Genomic DNA, 27,215 nt, shown 5'->3' with positions numbered 1-27,215 from the left:
GGGGGGGGGGCAGCAGGGAGGACAGGAAAATCTTAAAAAGAGAATGAAAGATTTCGGGAACGTCAGCCTAGGGAGACAGGGTAACATCGGATGTGTCAACCAAGGGAGGGGTACAAATGTCTCCACGATATGCATTCCACTGACCCCAAATTTTAGTCCACGCCCTGGGTCTGCCCCTAGCCACATAGACGGTCTTCTCTCGAAACATGGACCAGTCCATGTTATCCTCCCACACCGAAACGTCCGGAGGTCTGGATGCGCCCCAAAGTTGCGCAATGTCCCGCTTCGCGACCATGTACCCCAAGGTTGCCCATCTGGCCTGGGCCACAGAATAATCGGTGGGTTCCCACACGTTCAACAGGCATCGTCGGGCCTCAGGCCGCAGGGCAACACCAGTCACGACAGTCATCACATCAAGTACATCAATCCAGTAGGCCGCTACCAACGGGCATTCCCAAAGTATATGCATAAAGGTAGCACTCATCCCACAGCCACGCTTACATAAGCCATCCGGGGAAAAACCCATTACAACCAGGCGCGGACCAGTTACATACACGCGGTGGAGGATCTTAAGTTGCACCAAACGAAGACGGGCGGGAATGGCTACCTCCTTAGGAGAAGAGAGTGCTGACTGCCAATCCTCGTCATCTAATTCCAATCCGTCACCGACCCACAGCTCCCTAAGGCGGACCAACAGGTCGGCGCGACTATGAATCAATTTTTTATAAATAAGGGAGATAGTACTATCAGGCAGGTGTCCATCTAGTATACGATCTTCAAGGGGGGAAGACTCGGGCAGGGTCACACCAGGAGTTAGAACTGAGGCCAGGGCATGCCGGACCTGCAGATACCGAAAAAACTCTCTATCACTCAAGTCGTATTCTGCCTTAAGGGTCTGGAATGACTTCACGCTACCTTTCGCACAGACATCACCCACCTTACATATCCCAATCATATCCCAGCGGTCGAATCCCAGAGACACCCCAAACGTTCAGAGGCATAAAGCGGCGTTGCCAGTGTCAATCGGTTCTCCCAGCCCAAACTCACATGCGCGGCGCGCCACACAGTGACTGCGATCCTGGACGGGCCCACAAGATGGCGCCCGGCCGATCTAGAATAAAGCGCTCTATTAAAGTCCCCTCCCGGCAGCTGGAGTCTATCCATCTCAAAGGCCGGATCCCGACCCGGTGAATACATCGCGTGGTTAATGGCAGACAGCTGGGCAGCCCAGTAATATCTCTTGATGTCGGGGAGCGCCATGCCCCCGTCATACCAAGGGATGGTGAGTTTCGCAAGGGCAACACGTGGACGCCCGTCCCAGATCAGTTGTCTTTGAAGACTCTCGATCTCTCGGAAATAGGTAGCGGGAACGTCGTCATAAGAATTCTGAAGTGCGTAGAGGAACCGCGGCAAGGACATAATTTTAAAAAGGGCTGCCCTGCCCAGAGGAGACAGAGGCAGCTTACGCCAACGGGCCACATCTAGTCGCAGTCTAAGAAGCGGGGGGAGGAGATTGCGCTCGAATCGGAGTGAGGCGTCCAGCGTAATAAAGATCCCCAAATACTGGAAGCCAGACTGGACCACCTGGATAGGAAATCTGTCCGGCAATGGGGGCAAAACACCCGAAAGAACATACACGCAGGACTTAGCCCAATTAATAACTAGGCCCGAGTTAGCTCCAAACGAGGTAAGAACATCAAATAAAACATTTAGAGATTTACGCGGGGAAGTAAGATATAAAAGAATGTCATCCGCGTAAAGTGAGACGCGGTCCTCAAAGTCCGGTGACCAACGGATCCCCTTGAGTGAAGGCTCCCATCGAAGCCACGCAGCTAACGGTTCCAGGGCGAGCGCAAAAAGCAACGGAGACAAGGGGCAACCCTGACGGGTCCCCCTACCAAGGCAGAAGGGGACAGAAACTCTACCGTTCACCACTACCTGCGCTAAGGGTTCAGCGTATAACAACTTCACCCAACCGATAAACTCAGGACCAAAACCAAATTTTTCAAGAGCAGCCCAAAGATAGGGCCACTCCACTGTGTCAAAAGCCATCGAGGCATCCAACGAGGCCAAAATGGCCGGTTCCGTCAGAAGCCCCGCCCTCGCAACAGCACCGTGGAGACGACGTAGGTTAAGAGCCGTGTTGCGATGTGGGATAAATCCGGATTGATCCGGATGAACCAAGTCACTAATGACCGTCAAGAGGCGGGTCGCCAGGAGCTTAGCCAGGACCTTGGGCTCAACGTTTAACAAGGAAATGGGCCTATAAGACGAACAAAGGTCCCGCGGTTTACCGTCCTTGGGAATTACGACTATCGTAGCCAGACGCTGATCATACGGGAGAACACCCCGTTCCCGGGACTCCAAAAACATGTCGCGAAGATAGGGCGCCACCTTATCAGGACGTAGCTTGTACAGTTCAATTGGCAACCCGTTCGGGCCCAAGGCTTTGCCCGAACGGAGTGAGCGAATGGCAGTAGCTATCTCGTCAGTAGTAAAAGGGGACTGCAACGATTTACAGTCTAAATCGGAGACACTGGGCAAAGCTATATCGCGCAACAGAAGGCGAGTGTCAGCAACATCCCGTCCAGACACAGGGGTATAAACCACACGAAAATACTCAGCAAAACATGCAACTATTCCAATCGGGTCCGTCACTCTCACACCATTCGATGATTGAATCACGGGCACCACACGATTCGCCCTCTCCTTCTTATCCAACCACGCCAACAATTTGCCCGCCTTGTCCCCCACATCATACAGACGACCCTGTTGCTCCCGGAACATCTGTTTGGCCGCATCCGTGACCAAAGACTTATAAGCAAATTGTTTCAGACCCAGGGCATGGAGTTTATCAGATGTGACTTCCGACTCTAAGGCAGCCTCCCTTTCAGCAATCTCCCTCTCGAGGTCCACCACCTCCCGATCCCTCGCCCTCTTGGATTCAACAATAAGGGAAAGGGCCTGTCCACGAATCACTGTCTTAAAGGCCTCCCACAGGGATATCGCAGAGGAAACGGATCCCTCGTTGTCCAAAAAATAGGCGTCCAAAGACTTAGTCAAAAGGTTGCGGGTCTCGGGGGAGGTAAGGTACCATGGGTTGATAGGAGCAACCCGGCCCGCCGCCTCCACCCCCATCTCAAAACAAAGCCAGAGCGGAGAATGATCGGAAATGCCCCGGGGGAGGTGTCTAATCTCACGCACCGCCGGCGACTGGGCCGCAGGCATCAGGAAATAATCCAGTCTAGACAAACTCCCATGGGCCCCAGAGTGGAAAGTGTATTGAAGCGGAGTAGGATGCATAAGCCTCCAGCAATCCACCAAGCCAAACGTGTCCAGAAACCCACCCAGCCACTGTTGGGCCGAAGGAGTGTCCCTAGGGGGGTGGCGATCGTGTAGACCGGAGAACACTGAATTAAAGTCACCTGCAATGAAGAGAGTACTATTAGGAAGGTCCAACAAAACACGGCCCAAATCGGAAAAGGTAGAAGTCTGCAGGCCGGGGGGCACATAAACAGCAAATAAGGAGAGGGTACGACCCTCATAACGACCCACGAGGACAGCATATCGCCCCCGATCATCAAGGATCACATCATCAATAGCTAGGGGGAGGGAAGCCCGAACAAGGATACCCACCACCCTGGAACCCGTGGTAAACCCCGAATGTGCGGCAAGGCGATAGCCCCACCTATTCATAGCACGACAAGTATTGCCCACCAAATGAGTCTCCTGCAGAAAAACAATATCTGGAGATAAACGTCGTAAACATTTCAACACCACACTCCGCTTAATACGATCCCCCAGACCATTAACATTCCACGAAACAATCCTCAACCCGCTACCCCCCATCCCACACAGCAACGCCGAAACCCCTCCTCAATGAGCATGACATAAAAACCATCAGTAGCAAGATAAAGTCGCCTTGAGAACATAACACACAAACATCGAACTTCCCAACCACCCACCCCCCAACAATCAAGAAAACACCCCCCACCCTGCACCCCTGCAAAATGCTAAAAAGCCACCCCAACATGCACTGTGCCTGTCGCCCAAGAACCCCCATTCTACAAAAAGACCCCGGAGGAGGAAAGGCTCTGGCCGACCCGCCACCCCGATCAAGACAGATGACGAGGAAGACATACAAACAATAGAGGCAATTAGGCATAGAATCCCGGAAGAGTTTACTCTATACGAGGGCCCAGGCGTAGACGAATTGTTCAGCTCTCCACACCACCCTCAGCACCACCCGGGTGGGCGTCGGACTCAGTCGCAGGAGGTCGGCCAGGCAGAGAGTCCAGCCAGTCGTTCACAGAATCTGGCCGATCAAAGAAAAAGGTTCGGTCATTGTACTCCACTCGCAGCCTGGTCGGAAACAGCATAGCGTAGCGTAACTCCAGGTCCCGAAGACGCTTCTTGACACCACGGAAGCCCATACGCTGTTTCTGGACCTGTTGAGAAAAGTCCGGATAAAAGTTCACTGTGGCGTTCTCAAAGGCCACCGGGCCCTTCACACGTGATGCTTGCAGGATAGCGTCCCGATCCCTATAATGGAAGAGTTTCGCAACAATAGGCCTCGGCGGGGCACCTGGCTTACCCTGGCCCCCCGGAAATCGATGGGCACGCTCTACTGCGAAGAATTTACTCAGTCCAGACGGAGAGAGATAGTTTTGGATCAGGTCCTCAACCAGGAGATCAACAGAGTGAGGTTCTGGATTCTCCGGAACGCCAACCACGCGCACATTACAGCGACGTGCCCTGTTCTCAAAGTCCTCCAGGCGCCGGGTCATGAAATCGTTCACCCTACGGAGATTACCAATCTCCGTCTGTATCTCCGAGACGTCCGTCGTGAGGCTGGACGACTTGAGATCCAATGATTTCACCTTCTCATTGGTTTTCGATAGGTCGGCTCGAATCAAGTTCACATCAATGGCCACGGTGTCGATTTTGTGGGCCAAGGCCTCGTATTGTTGGCCTATCGTCTCCCTCATGCCAGAAATGGCGCCCAAGATGTCCTGCAAGGACGGCTCCGTTGACGCGTCCACGATGTGGTCAGCAGCGCTTGGACCGGGCAGGGCGGCTCCGGGGGACCCCTTCGAGTGGGTGTAACGGTCCATAACGTTAGACTGGACCGGGCCCCCGCGCAGGGGTGTCTTGGTCTTCCGTGTCTCTCGGTCCCCTCTGCCCGCCATGTTGGAAACTGCGTCACAAAGAGATTCACCAGGTTCGATGGAATGGGCACAGGAAAATAAGGCTTCGGGATCAAAGAGCCGCCAAAAGGGTACCACCAGGATAGAACCAATCAGATAGGAGAAGAAGCCAGCCAAAGGCCCGACAGCCGTCTCGTGCCCCGGACCCAGCCCAGGCCAGACTCCCCTGCCAGATGTCTCAGTCTGAGGCAGAATCGAAACCGAAACTTAAGAGGGGGACCCACAAGTCCAATCCCCCTGCCGCTGTTGTTCAACTCCAAGACGGCCACAGAGCCTCACCCAGTCCCGGGCGTACCTCAAGGGCGGATCCCAAAAGTTCGAATCACCGTAACTCCGGCACCCCGGGTCAGAATCAAATTCCGAAAGTTCCAGGATGATCAGCCCAGCGTCCTCTACACAAATCCTCGTGAAAAGTCAGGATATGTTCAGGATATCATGCCGGGAGTGGCGGGGGTCCGGAGAGCGCTGTGCTCACGCGGCCATCTCGGATGCCCGCCAAGCTCCTCCTCGAGTAGTCTTATTTTGCTGTAGCAGTAGCAGCTCTGCAGCCCCTTGATCAGTGGGGATTCCTTTGGTTCCTGTAGTCAAAACTGAAACTACAGCTCCCAGAGTTCCACTGGATTGTGCTAAATGGTCTGCACTGTTAGTTCGAGTTCCGGATTCAGCATCAGTGCTCTTCCCTCCTACGATCGGCACCACAGCATTGTTTATAGAATTCCCCTTACTGCCAGCTGGGACCGATAAGCTCAGAGGAGAAAAAGAGAGACCAGCATTGGTTTTATCCGTTTTATCTGAAGCTGAAGTTGCCAAAAGTTTTGGGGATGCGGTTGCAGATTGGCCTCGTTTATTCTTGATGGGCTGCTGCGGTGTTTTATTCTTGTTTACCGGCTTTTTAAACATTGTCGGAACTGTGTGTTTAGGCTTCACCGTCACTGGGATCGGCGCTTCCACAGGTGCTTGCCAGCTACCCACCACATCCCCACAGGTCCCTGCTCCGGATAACGGCGCTGCCAGAGATTGTTCCCCCTCACTGGTTAGCTTCGAGGAGCCACTCCTTCTGGAGGTGCGTCCAGTAATGCCGGGGGCAGGATTCTTCCCCTGAGCCTTAGGCGGCATACCTTCATACAGAAAATCGGGGAGTTGAGACACGAAGAAGCCGCAGCCGCAGGCGGAAGAGCCTGTCCGCAGCGAAGAAATCCAGCAGGTCAGTTGATTCCGGGAAACCAGGGATCACAGAGCATAACGTTGGTTTTCTTCCTTCTTTTTAAAAAAAAAAAGAACGATAAAGTTGCTGGATTCCAAATCACTAAGTTGAGCTTTATTCTAATCTTTAGGATCCATGGTAAACAGTAGGATGACGAGTTAACCGGGAGAGAGCGTTTCAACCAGCTCGCCCGGCCGAGTGACCGGCCGCCATCTTGCCCAGTCCCTCTTCTCCCTTGCTTCTCTTCCCGGTTCTTTCCATCTCTGCTCTTCTTACTTCCAGCTGCCTCTTCTCTCCCACTCTACTTCCCCTTTCTTTTGACCTGGTTCTTCCCTCGCATATTTTATTTCTTATTGTTTTTCCTCTTTTAATCCCCTCTCTGTTTACTGCCTCTGCACATCCAGTGTTTTACTCTCCCATTACTCAGTCTCACCCTTTCTCTCATTTTGCCTTCTTAACCTTCTGTTCTGCTTGTTAAGCAGATAATGAAAGCAAGCAAAACATATCTGGCCTGCTTACTGTTCACTTTCTCCTAATGGTCCCAAGTTTTACTCCTTTTTTTACGGTATTGCTCCTTTGTGGTTATAAAGCACCTCTTTAAAATAGTATTCATTAACTTTTTAGTCTCCTGCATTTCATTTGTCTTCATGCTTCACAGAACCCTTGCTTTGCTGTAAACCTTTTTACAATGTCCCTACGTGTCGCCTGCTTCAACATCAGTTGGAGCCAATACTATTTAACAGTTTTCTTCAGTGGCCTTGTGGAGTTGTAATCTTTCACTTTATAATTGCATTAAGGGTGCAGTACCTTATAAGGCTAATAGAGGTGCCATTATAACTCCTCTGGGACACCTAGTAACAGTCTACAACAGTCTACAGTCCTGCACCCTTTCATTGCTTCATGCCTTTTCTTTGGTAACACAATCCTCACAAATACACTCTACACTGTGCCACATAATTCTAAACAGCATAATTCCACTCAATGCCACATACTTCCACGCCACACAATTCAACTCTACACATTTCCATTCCACACCACATAATTCAACAACAAACCACATTTTTCAAGTCAACACCATAATTGCACAACACACAAACTACAACCAATCCACACCAAGGAATTCTACATCATGCCGCAAAATTGAACAGCATACCACATCATTAAACTCCACAAAAACCCACTCCATAACACAAGAAATTACATTCCACATAATAACACTGTATGACACACAACCCAACTCCACATAATTACAGTACACTTAATACCACGTAATTACTATCCACATATTTCCACTGCATACCATGCCACATAATTTCAATACACAAATCAACTCCACACCACACAATTCCAACACATGAAATTCCACAGCTAACAATTCCAGTCCAACCCACATATTTCTACTCAACGCCACATACATCCACTCCAATCTAAAACACATGGGTAAAATACTCATTCACAACGCCAGTACCTTAAACTTTAACAAATGTGAGACCAATTTGCATTGCAAATGCTTGTTTGCATAGCCACATATATACATATACACACACACACCAGACTTGTAAATGTATGCGTGTTGTTTGTATATGTGTGTGAGATATTTATATTTGTATATATATACACACACACACACGCTTGGCTTATAACTTTGTGTGTATATATATGGCAGGATCCCTCCTTCCTGAACTCCCCCTGCCCTCCAACCCACTCTGTCTCTGCTGGGAGCAGGCAGCCATAAACAGATACATTACTTAACATTTCCGTCTTCAAATGTGCCTGTTAATGGAGCTATAACTTTAATTTCTGCTGTCTAGAATGTCCTGACCCCAAAACCCGGGACATTTACCTAAAATTAAGAAAAGGGCCTCGACACCGGGACAGTCCTGTAAACGCAGGGACTGTCAGGGGAAATCTGGGACGTCTGGTCACCCTAAATAGTGCATTATACTATCACTAACGGAGTGGCCGCAATAACACCAGTAAAATTCTGGAAACGCAGCATCAGTTATAGAGCCGCCTGTGGAGCTAACATGTACACATTTCACACGCTTTATACCAACCCATAATTTACAAACACAGTAGTATAGAGCAACAGCTTTTTAAGTGCTTATGCCGCTGTCGCCGGCTAAGCCTCAGCCTATTATAGGGAGCCGACTGACACAGAGGACAACTAAAAGACCTTAGTAGGTGCACTAAACCTTTACTTCTTTGGTGGAAACTCACACAGATTGTTTTATTAGCAGCACACCAATGACCACGCAATGACCAAAACGCAATGACCAAAACGAGAGCGCCTCAGGCTAACACAAGGCGGGCTATTGTAGCTAGGACCAAATTGATAAAGGCACAAAGAAAAGCACCAATGCCTCAAACAGCCAGTGGTGCTGGTATTGAGAGGGCCCTCACCGTCGAGAAGGCCAAGGAAGACATGGCGCTCCCACACATACCTTCAACCATAGCGACACGTAGCAATAAAGCAAAAACATCTCAGCCACATTTCTCTGACTAAAGTCAACAATGGGTTCCTGTAGATCCTATGACAACCCTGGCAAGTACAACGGAAGGCATTACATCACCTCCTCTGCCGCTCCCTAATCAAATACCGCTTCCTAATCAAACTCGCTAACTCCCTTGTGGAGGGGCGAAAACACAATTATTGCAATCGCATCAGATAGGCCCTTCTAGAGTATGCTGGTAGAGATCGATCTAAGGGAATGGGAAGAGACCACATGGGTGAGTTTAAAAAAAAAATGTTTTAAATATCTTTATTGGAATTTGAGACAAAAATAGATGGTACCGCATTTTATATATATTCCAAAACTTTCCAACAAGGGACGCTATTTAGTCAGGCAATGAAAGGAATGAGAACAAGCAAAAGAAAAACAAAACTGTACGTAAAATGTATACATACAGTGTAATATGCATCATAAAGATTCTTTAATATATTGTTGCCTCATTCTGCTCCCTCATCTTATATAACCTATTTTCTTAATCGATGTCTCTATTGTCAACCAAACCTGTTATGTGAACTAAACTACCCCCCCCCCCACCCATACCTTCCTCCCCGTGTCTGTATGTGTATCCTTCTACCTTCAATATGTCCCAGTGGGCCAACTCTCATTTCAAAGTTGTGTATCATCCTGCCTCATGTAGTGGTTACCCTATGGTCCTTGTGACTGCACAATTTCCAAGTTATTGGACTGGAAGCCAGCCGGTGTCTGATCTGACTCCATATCCTTCTGCATTGCCCTCCAGGCCCGTAGGTCCTTGTCAACTTTTTTGTCACATCTGATCCTCTGCATTCAGACCGTCTCAGCCGTAGCCCCTTCATTCATATCTCGCACCCGTTGCAACACTTTTGGTGGGATGTGGCTCAGTCACTTTTTGCCAGGATTCCCTCGTGATTTTTGATCCAATCCTCAGTTGATATGGGGTCCCCCACTATTGTGTCCCATTTTGGCTGTACAGGAGTATCTGAACTATCTTGTCATCCTGAATTGCCTGATATAGATGCAACACAGGTCTTCGTCCTTGGGCCAAATATAACAGGACCTGCAATACATTGGCAGCGGGAGGTTCCTCTGGAAGTGAGGGCCACAACTCCCTAGCCACCTGAGCTATTTTCTCATATTGCAGAACTGCCTGGTGCCCAAAGTAAAGGTGTCCATTGCCTGTTCGTGTGTAATATTTTGTTTATTGTCGTACACATCACCCATCCTTAGGCATCCCTCCTCCCGCCATCTACGTACAGACAAATTAGCTGATATTTTAGAGAAGGGTTGTACTACCCATAGGGGCATGTCCGGGGCATTCAGTGCTTGTCTCAGCACCTTCTTGACCATGAGTTCCCATATTTACGCCACGTGTGCAATTATGTAGGGGCATGTCTGGGGTACATTTGTCCCCCTCACCAACAGCACAGACAGGGATCAGTCATGGAAAGTACCTGCCAGCAGACTCTTCTCCCGGTTTTCGGCTTCATCCAGTGCATGACATGCTGTAGCTAATAAGTTATATAATAAAATTCCAGGCAGGGGACCTCCATTCCCCCGGTCTGCATAGTGGCCAGACTGACCCTTTAACGTTTAGTGCCCCATAGTAGGTCTACCAGTAAGCTATCTAGGGTTGCAAAGAATCATCAAGGTACTCTATAAAGGGAGTATTGCATTGCGTAAAGACATCTCAGTAGGATTATCATTTTTACTATGGCGATCCTTCCCATAAGGGACAGAGGCAATCCCTGCGAAAAACGCACCGAACCCCGTATTCCCTTGACTACTTTTTCTATGTAAAGCGCCAGATATCACTCAGCTGTTGTGGCAAGTTTGATCCCCAGATACCTAGGTTCCGTCTCCACCCATTAGGAGTCCCACCTCCCGCACTGGAACACCTGGGTGTACATCCAGCCTTCCCATCAGGATCAGTTTCGACTTCCCTGGTTTTATCTGCAGTCCAGATATATTCCTGAACCTCCGGAGAATGTCCGATAATATCGGAATCGCCCAGACGGGTTGCCGGATTTACACCAGATTATCATCCACGTACATAGAAACCACGTGATTAGTTGCTCCCAGTGGGATCACAAATGCAATCATTTCCCCCCTCAGGGCCGCCGTTAGCAGCTCCATCCCTGTCACAAAAAGGAGTGGCAATAGCGGGCATCTCTGTCTGGTGCCACGTTGAAGTGTGACGGCTCTCGAGACCAACCTCCCCATTCGTATTCTATCATGAGGAGCCGAGTAGATTAACCGTACCCATTTTAGGAGTTGCACCCCATCCCCATTATTTGTAGGACATCCCAGATATTCATCCAGTCCACCAAATCAAACGCCTGCTCTATATCTAATAGAGCCAAGGCATAATCTTCCTATTCCAATGAGGGGGAGTGCCTTACATGGGCGAGCCACCGTAGATTGTGGGCAGTACTACGTTTGGGGATGAAGCCAGATTGGTCAGAATGAATTAAGTGGTGCATATGTGGTTGGAACTGAGCTGCCAGGATCCTGCTCAGGATTTTTATATCTATGTTTAAAAGGGAAATTGGTCTATACAAGCCCAGTAACCGGGTTTCCCTGTCTGCCTTGGGTAGCGCTTCTCTCATCAAAGGTGGCCGTACTTGCCTTTGAAGTATTTCGTTATATACTTCCAGAAGGCGGTCCACCAAAATGGGTGCAAACCTTTTTATAAAACTCGGACGGTAGACCATCACTCACGGGGCCTTTAGATTGTTTTAGAGCTTGTATTGCTCCCAATATTTCCTCTCTAGATCTCGGGACCTCCAGCACCTGACTTGCCTCCTCTTCCAGTCGAGGTAAGTCCAGGGCAATCATGAACTCAGTCATCATCTCCGGATCCGGGGCAGTGCGCCCCGCATACACCCCAGCTAGATGATCGGCCAAGATGTCCAGGATTTTCCCTTGGCTATAGACTGTGTCCCCCCTCTTAGACTACATCTGCATATGGGGGAAAAAGTTTCTCACTCTTGATCAACTTGGCAAGCAGGGCCCCCGGAACAATCCCCCTCCATATGCAGACACTGTTGGTACGCGGTGAAACGTTTCAAGCCTGTATAATGCCGCCAGCATCTGTTCCCGTACCGTCAGCCATTCATCCAAAAGATGGGGAGCCATCGAGAGCGATATCTCCAGCTCTGCTAGTTTCCTTTTCTGCACCTTTCTAGCTGCTGGCTGACACCATAGGTTGTATTAATACAAATTCCCCGGATCACCACCTTCATCTCTCACCACTCCACCGCTCTTGATGATGCTGAACCCCAGTTAGTTTAGAAATATCTAAATAGCTCATCTCCCACACAGCAGGAAAAGGGTGGATCAGTAAGCGCTTCCGCCTGGAGCCTCCATGTTGGGATCGCAGATCTGGGCCTCTCATTGCCTAAAGATAACATAATAGGGGCGTGATCCGAGATGTGTCTCGGAAGGTATACTACATCTCCCACCCTAGGGACCCGATTCACAGATACAAAGAATTGGTCTAGCCTGCTAAATGTATGTGTCGCAGTGGTATGACAAGAGAAAACTCTACTGTCTGGATGCCTCAGTCTCCACACATCCACCAGTCCCATCCCTTTCTGGGCGACCCCTAGGGCCTCACTCATGCCTGGTTTAGTATTTGGCCGAGGGGGGGCTCCCGATCCATCACCCCATCCAACACACAGTTGACATCCCCTAGCATAATAACCCCTCCCCCCAGATATGGAGCTGCTGTGGCCAACCCTCCAGGAAAAAAGCCCGGGGTATCTGAATTAGGAGCATATACATTAATAAAGCATATCTCTTGGCTCTCAATCCTGCCATATAAGATCACATAGCGCCCCTCGAGGTCGATCGGGGAGTTTGGCTGGGAAAATACTATATTTCATCCCTTTTTTTCACCGTCAGGAAGGTGCGTCGCTGGTCCTGCACCCATTGAGTATAGTTCGGGTAAATTGCAGTAGGGTGGCCCTCGTATTGCATGACCTCCTTTGTACGAGTAGCCTGCAGGATCACGTCCCGGTCACAATATTTAAAGAACCAGGCTATGATGGCCTTCAGTGGAGCTCCGGGTTGCACGGGGGGACCAGCGCCCTGTGGGCCCTCCCAATGTTGAAGAACCTGGACGTTCTCCCAGGTGCGAGTACCTTCATGATCCAGTCCTCCAAAAATAGCTCAGCTGAAGGTCCCTCTGCCCGCTCAAAGGAACCCCACAAATTGTAGGTTATTTATTTTCGAGCGCCCTTCCTGGTCTTTGGCTGGTTCATCAAGTTTGATCGTTTTCCTTTGTAGCTCCATGACCGTTTACCTAAGCGATTTAATCTCCGTCTGGAGTGTGTCCACATGCTGTTCTGCAATGGTGACTCTATTGGAGACCTTACACAGGTCACATCGGAGCAGATTGACATCTATCGCCACCGCATCAAGCCTGGTCACCATATCATCCCTAGTATTCTGAATAGCCACCAGGATATCATTTGAGGAAGGACCTGTTGGTCTCCCGCCGGCACCCTCTCCGCAGTGTCATACCCCTGTAGTTCCTGTTGATTTGGGATTTTGTTAGACTGGGCCCGGTTGGTTTTGTCCTTAACCATCCTGGCTTGCGTCTCTTAGGGGACTCCAGCGTCCGAACAGCACAAAGAGCACCCGGGGCCTCCGTCACCTCCTTCAACTGTATTTAATTATTGACCCTCGTGCAAAGTCAGCCCCGTATCCCCTCAGTTCCAATGAATCTCATTGGCAGGGCTGCCCTTCTTCTCAAATATGAAAGTGCGCACCAGGGGCATCGATCGGACCAGACACCCAACGATGTCTGTCTTATCTCACTCCATGCGACCAGAGACCACCAAATGCCACTGAGGTGGGCAGGGGCAAAGCAGCATTAACACATCCTGGTCATCAACAGATTTTACTTCTCGCTACGTTCCATGTCACCAAGGCCCGCCCGCGCCCGACCCTCCTCTCATCGGCACACAGATCTCAAATTATTCCATTCCGTGAGGGGGATTCTACTTCCCTGCTAACCCGTGCACAGGTGGGCCCAACACCAGTCACCTGGGCCAGGCCTTAGATCTCTCCCAGGCTGCCAGGAGTCTTCTGTCTCGTGGAGGGTATTGGAGGGCACGACCCAGTAGCTGTTCAGTACTTGCCCACATGTCTGGGAACCTGCTCCGGGCAGCGACTCACCTCGTTTCAACGCGGGCGGGTCCAATTCCCATGAGCACCACAGTCAGGCCTACTCTTTTCCTCCCGGTGCACCGCTAGGCCACAGCTCCACCAACATGCATTACAGGCCAGCCGCTGTCCCAGAACACAGGTTCCCTGTGACGGATTTCCCCGGTGTTCCAACGGGAGCACTGCAAAGACACATCCTATGCAGCCATCTTGCCGGCCATGCACCCATGGGTGAGAGTGTTATTAGCATTGTCAGCACTCCTACTCCACATAACTCCTGCCCCCTTAACACAGCCTCCCATCCACATGTGTCAGCCAGTCCTTCAAATTCACCAAACATTATCACCACAGTCGCCCCCAGATTCATACCCCGGAGCACAAAAAGAAGGCTCACATTTGCATGACCCCGTGGAGATAACCTAGTGCCAAGAGAAACAGTTTACATTTAGAGCAGGCCTTACATCATGCTCCATACAGGGCCACCCACAACACTGAGGAATTCAACAGCGCAACAACTAAGGCAAATGCAGATGTAGATCCAGACATTCAGCAACAAAATCCCCAACCACTTTTAAAGGACCAAACTTTCATAGGGAGCCCAGGTAAACAGAACAAGTCAAACCTTTTTGCCAAGCAAATCTACAGTGAGCAAAGTAATCTACTAGCCTCAATAAATGCCACCTTAGTCGCTAAAATAAATGCTTTAACCTGGCAGTCAAATAAACTTGAATTGCAGCTTGACTTAATACGAGACCTAGCTATATCAGTAACCAAGATGGAGGCCAAACTTAGCACTCTGGATGGGGAGAGTGTTACAAGGCGTCAGCTTAACTGAAAAAGACATAAACGAGTTCCCTTGTCACCTCCTGATAGCGCAAAAAATGTGCAACCTGCCGGAGGTCCTAAATTCAATGATCTTGGACCTGAGATTCGCTTTTCAATCCCTAGAAAAAACTGGGTATCAACCATTCCAACAGACACAGGAAAATGGTCACAAGAGTCAAGATCCAACCATGAGACAGATCAAAGCAGTAAAGCAGCGGCAGCGATGGCCTCACAATTTGACGAGGCTATATCTCACCCAGATCAGCCACCAAACTACCCCACCATCCCTGGGGATGATGTCAATAAGGCAGCCGCCCAAGTTCCCACAGTGTCTGAACCTGATTCCAAGGAAGCTACATCACCAAGAAGCAGTGGAGGTAAAATGGACCTCACGGAGAACAGATGGACCATGGCCCTCTCAAAGAGAACAAAAAAAAGAGGCTAAAAAAGACTACAAATAAAGCGGCTAAAGAGGGACTCTTGACCAAATACTCAAATGGACGAGGGGCATCTGGCAGTAAAACAACTAGTGTATACCTCATGTTCAAGGAAAGGATGTTAAAGAAAAGGGAAGCTGAACTCCCGACAGCAATTCAGCCCCAGGGAACTCTGCCATCAGAGCACTCCTTATCGATACATGGAATGAGTTCTTCCAATGACCAAAGTGATCCAGCACCCTCTCTTGTACCAAGTCCTCATTTAGGGACTATACAACCATCATCTCATAAAAACGGTGACCATCTGGGTGTGCTGTCGGATCCCAGTGTAGCCAAGCAGATGAAGGAAGAGCCACAATAAGAAAAGGTGGCCTCGCAAGATAGGCTCAGTGAGGAGTTCCCCGAAAGAGACAAAGTCGTCGAAACCAGCAACGATTGCCCGTCTAGCAAACTCTCAGGTGATTCCAGGCCAACAAAGCTGGTCTTCACACCACAATATCCATAAGAAGGGAACTAGAGACTTTGAACCACTCAAATTTACTACGACTGTTGCAGGCAATTCCAGTCTGTCAAGCATCACCTCCGAGGACATCTGAGTTTAAAGTAATTCCAGAGTGCAGCAAAGGCAGAGAGTCAACAATCCTAACACTCAAATCGCCTCCATTGGCTGAAATTATATTGGCCTGAAAGTCGACCTTTGATGAATGAGGCATTGGGATTTCCAAATTAGAACCCCGAAGTGTCTGTCCCCACTGAAAAAACTAAATTATCCGCCATACCTTAAAGCTTGAACATACAGTGTCCTAAGGGGGACTGGGCACTTACCACACAACCAACTCTTAGGTAACATGCACATAGCCCGATCCTATTCAAACATAAGGGGTCCAACCAGGAGAGTTGCCATGCAACCGACTGAGGGAAAGTACAAAATTGGAGCTGGTTGGAGTTGGCTAATGTCCACCTTGTCCAGCGATATCCAGAATTGCTCCTAGCAGTAGTACCCATGCTCCAGAAAGACATGAATACTTGAAGATCCTGTCATTGAACGTTGCTGGGTTGTCAAGACTATTAAAATCTTCACCAGCAAACTTGCTCTTAATGAATGGCGATTTACTTTGCCTCCAAGAAACATGGTCAACACGCTCGATAAGCATCATTGGCTCCCGCGAGATAACTTAAGCTGCGGAAAAAACCCATAGGTGTGAGGCCATCAGGGAGTCTGTCTATATATCTCAATATCCCTTGGAACTAAAAGCTAAAGATATACTAGTTCCAGACGAAATGCTACAATTGATCTGTTGGAAGGAGCAAATGACTCCTGAATAAGGATCTTGCTGATCAATCTCTACGTTAACTGCTATGGCTGTGACCGAACGGAAAGGTTGACTCACTTATGTGAAAAAACTGGACCCAATGATATGTGACCATGCCAATCATGATATTCTCGTTTGCGGGGATTTAAATCTGCAACATCTGGGAGCTACTTTGATTGGTTGCACCAGCAAATTCTCCAAATGAAATGCTGCAAAACTTCCTAAATAAACATGAGCTCAAGTCCATTCCTACACATAGTAGAAAATTCACCAGCGTGACGATGACCAACATTTCCTAAAATATTCAAGGTAATAAGTACCATTAATTGTGGCTTCTTCTCAGACAAAATAATTGAGCACTTGGGAAGCTTCGAAATCCTCTCTTCCCAAAAGAGTGATCTCACAGTGCTGAATTTCAGCTCATCCAACTGTGAAAAAGCATATTACATTGGATGATAACACTCTACACCTAATCTGTAGACTGAATAGGGGCTCAGCCTCCCCCAGAAACTTAAAGTCTGGAAATCTGCCAAGGGCATGTCCCTTACAACTCATAGCAGCAACCATCTACTGTCCAATTGGGAGTCCATTATCAAAGACATTCATCTAATTGTAGACTCCCACTGGTTCATCATAAACAACTCAACAGCTTCCTTGGGGTGGACCAATGAGGTCGCGGCTCCAAGGACGAGCCTCCAAAGACACCCGGGAGTCAGCCAATGATAGCGCGGCTCCCGGGACAAGCCTTCCTGACGTCACAGCTTCTGCGGCAATGCAGCAAATCGGAGTGCGGCTCTCGGGGCAGGCCTACGGCAAAGGCCAATCAGAGCGCGGCTCCTGTCGACGAACGACCAATCAGGTCGCGGCCCCTTCGTTTCTTTCTCCGCGGCTTTGCGGAACGGGGATAACAGCTTCTGGTCAATTTCAGGCCCCCGGACCGCGGCGGTGAACTGCGGGCAGATGATTTAACGCACACAGGGTCAGCAGGACGAGCTAGATATCGTAAATCCTGGCAGAGGATTGTTTCGCCCTGGGGACGCCTACGGGCTCACGGCCACTACCGCACACGTGCCGACGAGCACGTCGATCCCACGGCACGGCAGCTGGTCTGCAGGCGATTCTCAGCGCGGCACTCTCAAGCAGAACAGAGAGCAGCCAGCGCGCTACACTGGGCAGATGACAGAAGCTCTATTAAAACAGCCCACGATCTCTGCAGCACACAACAGAGTTTTGCAGTCCTTGGCAACCTTTCTGTCCCTGAGTTGCCAAACAGGAGGCCAGCTCTTCTCAGGCCCTTGGAGATTCAGTTTGAAGACACAGCACACAGCAAAGTCTTTTTAGGTCAAGAAAGCAGGGTCACAGCACACAGCAAAGTCCCTCTTCTCCTCAGATTTAGTTGAACAGCAGAATAGGTCAGCCCTTAGAGCACACAGCAAGGCAATCTTCCTTCAGTTCTTCAGCGGTCCTTCTTCCAGCAGAGGTTCCTCTTGATTGTAGAATCTCCTTTTCTGTTGTCAGGGGTCCTTCTCATATACCCCTAAAAGTCTTTGAAGTCTTTGTGCAAGTGGGCCCTGAGCCCGGTCTAAACCAGTTCTGGGTGTTGCTGGAGCCCTTGGGCTTCCTGGCTTCCTTCTTCCTTTCAGTGTGAGGGGCAGAGGTGACAGTCACCCAGCGGGAGGTGAAGCCAGCATTGTGCTATCTCCTCCCACTTCCCTAGTTGCAGATGCAGTTATTCAACCAAGGGTTGACTCAGACAACCTCCAGGGGGCCCCCAGCCCCTGTCATCCTCAAACCAGACAGTCAATCCACAAGCAGGCCCAGGCTCACTCCTGGAGCCAGGCTCCAGCCAATCACACGCCAGGCACAGATTACACAAATATGCCAACCAAAAATGGCATTTCTACACTAGACACAATCATGCCGCATACATCATTACGCAGCATTCAATCTCACGAGTTCGCACATACCAAACTCGACCCTGCACTCCCCACACATCAGGAACTACCATGGGCATACATATTCCCCATGCATTCCTATGGGAGGGCAGGTCACTCACCACACATACACAGAGAGCTCACGCACTTTACACTGTACCACAGTGAAAAAGTGCGCAAAGTCCTAAAATCACCAACACCAGGTCACAGAAACAGGCTAGGAAAAAGCAAAAAGTTTCGGGGTGAACCTGCCAAAAAGGGCAAGGTCCAACAGGAACCCTTATGGACAGAATATGTAAAATAGCTGTATGTAGCAGAAGCATCTAGTGCGCCTAACAAACAATGTGTCCCAGACGATTCTTCGGACAAGTAACTACAGTTCACAAACAACACAATCCAAAGAATCCTGTGCAAAATGAGAGCGACGGGCGCACCTGGCCCAAATGAAAACCCAGCTCAAGTCTTCAAGGATGACATCGATCTGTGTTCTGCAATACTCCTCCCCCTGTACCACACATTCTCACTGACCAGTCAAGTACCAGAAAGCTGTAGGGGCCAAATTCTGCACCCTACCTTCAAGAAGGGAGACAGGCAGAATCCAGTCAACTATTTCCTAATTACCCTTCTTAATATTGAAGCCAAAGCATATTCCTCTGCCCTTTTAAAAATTCTGGAGCACTGGGTGGCGGCTAAAGAGATTGTACTTCAATTACTTGTGTCAACCTCAACCTGCACAGCTAGTAATTATTTTCTACCAAAGTGTTCTAATGTGACAATGAAACGATGTGTGCTGCTTGATGTGTGGGATCTGCCGCTGTCCCTCTGTAAATTGTCTCTGAATTAGGTGCGAAGAAAACTCCGTACACTAGTGAAGTGTACTACGTAATTACCCCGAGGGGTTCAACATAAAAATTGCTCACTTGGCCAGAATTAAACACTCAAAAGTTCAACCGAAACCAAATATGAAATTTGATGTTTGAATATATTTTCAGTCAGATATTGCAGAACAAATCAATACATAATGAAACTTCATTTGAAATTCAACAGTTCTGTAACATTCATAGCATTGTTAACCAAATAGATCAATATCTTCAGTGACGTGTCTTTCAACAACCCCAATTCATTTTGGGTTACTTGAACCCTTCTTCAGGGGGATACATATCATCAATGCAAACAAATGTATACGGCTCTCCTGCCGGAACATAAACGACAAAATTAGTGGAACGTCATGCGACTACAGATTACAAACTAAAATATCGGTTTTTGCCAACATGCTAACGGACCTACACGTCAACGCAAACTTAAAAACCGAAACCTTCAGATGTGCTGTGAAAAATCCCAACGTGCTCCACTGAATAAAAAGCGTGGCGTAAACCATGTGCATACTCGCGCAGTAATCCTTAATGTAGTGCCAAGTGCTGAGATTAAAATTCAAAATCAATAACGTGTCAGCCAAGCGACACCCGTAATCTGTAGCGTCAGTCGTATGACGTTCCTCTGATTTTGTCTTTTGTGTTTTGTAATTACCTAGTGCGCTTCACTAGTGTCCGGAGTTTTCTTTGCACCTAATTCAGAGGCTAAAGAGAGTGTGAACATTTTGTCAAACTGGCTTTAGGTCTAATTATTCAACCTCGGACAACATAGTCGCACTCTCCTACCTAATTCACCAAGCAACTAGTCAGAAACCACCCCCTATGCATGTTTTGGCGACTCGGCCACCTTTGACTCAATGGACAGATGCAATTTATGAGGAAACTTCAACTCTGGGGAATACCGAACAATCTGCTCAAAGCAATATTCTCTGTACTCTTCTACATGGGCGGGGGTCAAGCTGTCCCAGCTGGTTGTAACAATGACAATACCCACGGACTGCAGATTAAAGCAAGGCTGTGTTCTTGGTCCCTTGTCATTCAACCTGCACATTGTGGACATGTCAGCGGCTATAAAACATGTATACCTAATCTCGCCCAAAATAGATGTCAAGATCACCATCCTGCAGATTATATCATTCTGTTGGGCGCCTCCTAAATTGTGATTCAACAATCCCTAAATGCCCTTCACAAGTAAAATGAAGCAGACAAAATAAGGGCAAACGAGTCAAAAGCAAAAGTTATAACTTTTGGTAGGAAAACTAGGATGTCAAACTATTGTTGGGAAATGTGCACTTTAAAAATCACTGGGACTGAATCTTATAACTAACTAGGCGTATGGCTCTTCGCAAATGACGGAACCAAAACTCACCTGAGCCACCTCAAGGAAATGGTCGAATTAATCATCACTAGACTCTGCCAGCTTAACACCGTGCGAGAGAGTTCAGTTCCAATACAAATGGTATTGAGGGCCACCCTCTTACCAGCGATCACCTAAGGCCATGAAGCATTCTTGGGAAAATTCACTAAAATTACAGAACAGCCCCACCTCAAAGCATACAAGAGAGTCTTCAAGCTACTCCAATACAAAAGGGGCTGCCTGATCAGACTTGAATTTGGCTTGGAGGGCCTAGTATGGGCCAATATAGTCGCTTTTTGAAATACTATTACAGGTGCATTACAGGTGCGCCCAACACCTGGATATCTGTTCTCCAGCACATATTCAAAACCATGAGTGGCCCTTGGGCAATCATTGTAAATGAGTCATCGGATACCCTCCAAATTGATCTGCCAGTACTGAATAAGTTGTTGCTCTCGCACAACCCATTTAAGACCATCCTGAAAAAGCAGACAAAGTCGCTGTCAAGGTTAAACAACATGGCCAAATTGAAGAGTACACTGATACTAGCAGCGCTGGCAATATTGTATATTCACCTACCCTGTTTGAGGCCACAACCATTCCTCCACGGCACAAGTGGGAAAGCCTGCCTCAAACAAATCATGGTTGCGAGTATGATGGGACTGCAAATTAAAGAAAAAAAAAAACTGGCCCACCCTTTCCAAGATCGGGAACTGCAGGCTGTGTGGCTATAAACCAAAGTCTTATATCCACAACTGTGCTCTTACCCAAGGCTGCTGCACGCCAGGCACACCCTGTTAAAGCTGCTTTTCCTACGCCACAGCATAAGAACCTGCAACAAGGGTAGGAATATTGTTTTTGCCACAATGGAGCCAACTGAACTAGCTCGATTTGGCAAATATTTCAGATTGGTGCAGGTGATGGAGCAATGACTTGGATAAAAGACTTGCTCGGAAGCAATCCTCTCCTATAATCCTGTAACAAAGTATTAATAATGTTTGTAATATTAATTTTACACAACATTCCAGATATACTAGAAAGGGGGAAGCTTGCCTATGTGTTTTACTAATAAATAACCCAAGTGTGTTTTAAAATGGCTGCTAACGTGAGAACTTGTACTGTGCATGTGTTAGCTGCATGATGTCTTAAAGCTTGGAGGGAAAACTCTGCGCACTAGCCTTTAATATGGCTGCTTGAAAGCTCATGTGCTAAGCATATGCTTTGCTGAAACTAAAACAAGATATATACTACATGCTAATGCATAAATAGTTTTTGTAAGTAAATGGGATTAGAGTAGAGATCAATGGTATACAGTGAATTCATTTACTTTTTATTCTAATCTGTATTTGGGCCTCCTAAGAGACGTTAAGGTCTGCCCCCACGTGGGTCTTGTGGCATGCGCAAAGAGGCAACTCCGAAGTAGTGAGCTCAAGTAAGGACATTCTCCTCACAGGTCTTGGGAACCAGCTGAACATCCTGATGAATCTGTTCCATCTCTACTGTATTATGATTGTTTGTTGGGTCATTCTTCCTATTTGCCCGCAGCCAAAGGATGGGCTTGCTATTCTCTTCAGTGCTTACGACTATTGATGAGGATCCCCTGGAAGAGAAGGATATGTTACTTACCTGTAATCCTAGTTTTCTTCCAGCGGTATCCTCATCAAAGTCATAAGCAACCCACCCGCCTCCCCAGGCAAATGAGACTGTTGTATTGTTAAGAGATATCTTTGTGCCCTGACCTTCGGGTCTCCGCAAAGAACAACTGACCTAACTGTCACCTCTGAAGCATGATGGGAAGCTGGGGTCATGGCTGCCTTAAAGGCACAGTTCCAGTTCTTTGTACAATTGCTTTCATTTTCTATGATATTGGTTTGCAATGCAGCCTGTAGGCTAACACTGCCTGCTTTCTTTGCAGTTTTTCATGAGTTTTACTCATTAAAATGAGTACAAGTGACACTTGCCCTCCTGTGATTTATATATTCATTATGTAATTACAAAAACAGTGATTTATTATTGCATTGTGTAGACTCCCATATGTGGGTTGCATTGTTAGGAGAAAAAAATGATATATATATATATATATATAGCTGTATAAATATGTTTTCCATATTTTGTTTTTTATTTCCGGGGTCCCGGCACATGGGCAGGAATATTCAGTGCTTATGACTTTGATGAGGATACCCCTGGAAGAGAACTAGGTTTACAGGTAAGTAACTTATCCTTATGTGCCCCACATGTGAATCATTTGAGACCCTACTCCCTCCCTTTATTAGCTTTCGCCTGCGTGAAATCTCTTGTATTTAATATATCGTAAAAGGGGCTCTTATCAGTTCCTGTAGCCAAAGTACTGTGTTCATCCGCTTTTGTGTGTAACTTTTTGTGGTTTACTTTCCCTGGCCGCACCCTTTGAAACCATGTTGCAGCCATCGTTGCATGTTGTTTAAGCACAGAATTTTGTTGCTTGTCTGATGACCATTATATGCATTTAAAGTGTGATTACACTAATGACGATTACATGCATTTAAAGCTTTTGTTGCTTGGTTTTATTTCAGCTTACTTTTTTTAAATAAGCTCCATGGCTCATTTTCCTTCCAACGAATGTTTGGGCAACATTTACTTTGATATCATGTTCTGCTCTCATCACGCATTGCCTATGTTTTTGAGAGCTGTGTTATGTATTATATTTTGGGGTGCAATTACTAGTTTCTTTAAAATAATGTAACCGTTAATTCTTTTTGCTTGCCTTTTCTTCAGCACACAATTTTAAATATAATTTTGCCATTTCAGCACGCATTGTGAAAGGTTTTCCAAGCTGTATGGTTCCTTCTTTTTTGGGATGCACTGTATTTTAACCCCTTTGGTGCTTCGGATGGCCCCCTGCCATCATACGTCACAGTGGGTGTGTGCGGAGGACGGCCAGGGGCCTTCCAAATCCCGCCCACTCGCTAAAGCTCCCGCACAGGGTGAAAATCGGCACTGCGTGCAAGGGGTTATTGGCTTTGTTCGGTGTCTGCATTTTGTTTACTTTACCTGGTTGTCTATTGTCACAGCATTAGTTGTTGCTAGTGAATAAAAACATTCCCACGCAACCTAAAAGCTAATAAAAATATAATTTGGGTGTTTATTAACTTAAAGGGTTGCGTGATTTTGAATAAACTGGATCTATTAAAATGCAGCCATTGTTGCATGTTGTTTAATCGAATGTATGACGTTACAATGCATACATTTACAACGCATGCCTTTACAACACAGTTTTTACATCGCAACATCCTTTACAACACATACATTTACATCGCATACCATTACAATACATTTTTTTAAACTACGTTTACAACGTATTCCATAACATTGCATTATACCTTTACAACGCATAGTCTGTTGAAACAAATAACAGCGTTATAAACTGTCAGCTAGATAATTTGTTTTGTTGCATTTAGTGGCCCACACTAGTTGTGTGAAATAGGGCCAACCCCTCTTTGTAGTCCATGTTTTTAACTAGCGGCATGTAGATCACAATTTATATTTGTAGGGAAAAGAAGACTTTTATTTTTTCTACGACACAGGGCAGTTGGTACATAACTTACAAATCTTTGCACATCATAAATACAGTGATTCCTACACGAGTATCAGTGTAAACCATTTTACAGTCTAACATTTAAAAATTCGATTTGTACTTACCGTAAAACCATGAAACTGCTATTGCTTCTAAGAATACTACTGCAAGTATTGAACAGCCAGCACCAAACTCCTCGAGCAGTTTTACCACATATGCTCCACCCTAGAAATGTACACACAAATTAAACATTTAATAATGGCAGTGGATATTGTATACTCAGAAAGTAAATACAACCAGAGTCCCAAAGTCAATGCACTTTCCCTTCTGCTGGAACTTTAGTGTAGATACCAGATTGACCTAAGCAGTATAAATATTCAAATAAACTGTGGTGTGCGTGTAAGTATTTACTTTCCCTTTCCTAACAGTTATTTGTGTTAAGATTACCCAACGAATTCAAAGGTTACAGGACTGCATATGATTGGAAGGCATTTTTTAGCTTGTTATACCTTTGTTCAGATGAAGTTGCCTTAATTCTTTTTTTTAAAAACAATAATACTAAGAGCAGGTCATAAGACCGTTTTCATTTTGCAGCTCACAAATTGCGATTTTTAGCGACTCGCAATTAGCGACTCGCAAAATGAAATGTACTAATGTGCCTCAGACACATTAGCGATTCCCAGTGGGGTTGCAAATAACCTGCATCATCAATATTCCTGAGGCAGTTCGCAATTTGCGGCCCATTGGGAATGGGCAATAACACAGGGATGGTGGCCTGCCGGGGACAGCATACCACCATGTCTGTGTTTGCTTTTAAATAAAGCAATTTTTTTTAAAGCAGCCCATTTTCCTTAAAGGAAAACGGGATGTGTTTCAAAAAGAAAAATGAAACGTTTCTGTTAAATTTTTTAAGAGTAGGCAGTGGTCTGTGGGACCAGTACCTGTTCTTAAAAAATATTTTCGCTGCCAGTCACAAAGGGAAAGGGGCCCCTTCCCGTTTATGACTGGTTTACCATCTACTTGAATTAGGTGGTAAACTGCAATTGTTTTGCGACTACATTCCGGTCGCAAAACAATAGTACAAAGACTTGCTATTAGGAAGGAACGCCCTTAGAGCGCGCCTTCCTAATAGCGACTTGCAAACCCTATTTTGCGAGTCTGTAATAGGTTGCCAACACGCAAAATAGAGTTGGTACATGCTGACAGCCATTTTAGTGACTGCTAAAAACAGTTCAGCCATTCGGACTGAGAGCATGTTGGAGACAGGTGGGGGTTTACAGTGAACACCAGTGACATTATGAATCTCAGACGTTGTTTTTTAAAACACAATCCTCTTTCTAATACATATCCTGATTCCCTCCTTATTTTATAAATGTAACCATTCAGGTAATCCTTTCTTAAAGAAACAAGAGAAAAATTATTCCATTACATTGTAGATGGAATTTTAGGTTTTACATGTTTACTGTAACCACAGTGTTATATACAAACGTAAAAGATAACCTACTGGAGTGCTTCCTGACCTGTGGTCCGGGGACCCCTTGCGGGTCCTCGACGCCTACTCAGGGGGTCCGCAACTGATTAGAAAATTAAATAATATTGACAGCTCAATTAATTGTATGTAAAGAAGCCAAATTGAATATTGAAAATGTTTAAATGTTAAGTAAATGTGAAGGAATTTGCAGGTTAAAGCTAAAACTAAAATTGGTGTTCTTAGATTGATTCATAGGAACAGCGCAAATGAAGTAAACAGAATGTTGTAAGGACAATGGCTGACTTCAATTGGATTTAGAAAAGCCCCAGTCGTCCCATTGAAAATAATTTTTTTCAATCGTTTGTGAATTAAATTAAATATTTCTTCATTTGTGTATTTCTTTGATGAATACTTGTTTCAGTTTTATTGTGGATTGTTTTAAGATTCAAATCATCCAAATTGCCTAAGCCTGGATTTCCCCTTCCAGTAACGACTCTGTGTGTGGTCCCCTATTCTAACAATGATTATGTAGGGGTCCACAAAAGTCAAAAGGTTAAGAACCACTGAAGTATTGTATATGTCAATCTTTAGCTCCACTTATTGAGATATTTATTAAATATTTACTTTATGTGGCATAGCTTTCTATTTCAAAGTATTCATCATAGAACGTTTACTGACTCCCTAAAATGTTTGCAAATATGCCAGAGTCGGAAATAAATGGGAGAGAAATGCACCATTTGTTATAACATGAATTAAAATTATGTGTTTGAGCACATCAGTGCTTTTATTATTATTTTTTACTGGGGATTCTAATTGCAATGTGGCAGTACAAGCAATGCCAGGTTCTTGTTCTTGTGCTCAATAGGACTTTTAGCATGTGTGAGACTGAAAGCTGTCTTTCTCTCAGCCACTCACTTACTCCATCACACGCCAGACAACCACAAATACCTAGATCTGTTCTATGGTCACCTGGTGTCAGTGAGCGGAGAACTCTACATTGTAGTGCCATCAAATGGATTGCTTCTAAGTGCCACCAGCATGAACGAAATGGTTCAATGTGTGTTATACAGTGCTTATTGCTATTATTCAGCAAGTTTTTAAATGCTGGTCGTGAAGCAACTAATGGTGTTGGGCATGCTCTAGTTTTGTGAACGGTCTGGTCAGTGATCTCAGACAGATTTGCGAAATATTTGGATGTCTCTGTGCCTTCAATGCATTTTCCAGTGTGTCTGAGGTATTATTGTCCCGTCCAATTTAGAACACAGATAATCTGGTTGATACTTCTACCTGCGCATTCACCACCTGTTGAATAATCCCAGGCATCAGACGGGATCCAAAAATGTAAAATCTCTCAAAACAACAGTAAACGCCCTGGTTTGAT

The 27,215-nt window shown here is 46.6% G+C and overlaps 1 protein-coding gene across 1 annotated transcript in view; it reads right to left on the bottom strand.

Moving 5' to 3' along the window:
• LOC144790925 (sodium-dependent serotonin transporter-like) overlaps positions 1-27,215 on the bottom strand; it is a 697,068-nt gene that overhangs the window by 53,580 nt on the left and 616,273 nt on the right. The window contains exon 10 of the mRNA XM_078665560.1: positions 24,489-24,588. Within this exon, the coding sequence (XP_078521686.1) occupies positions 24,489-24,588 (100 nt within the window). The remainder of the gene's footprint in view (positions 1-24,488; positions 24,589-27,215) is intronic.

Source organism: Lissotriton helveticus, chromosome 11 (assembly GCF_964261635.1).
Source record: "Lissotriton helveticus chromosome 11, aLisHel1.1, whole genome shotgun sequence".
NCBI classification, from domain to species: domain Eukaryota; kingdom Metazoa; phylum Chordata; class Amphibia; order Caudata; family Salamandridae; genus Lissotriton; species Lissotriton helveticus.
This window is presented reverse-complemented; position numbering and strand designations above follow the sequence as displayed.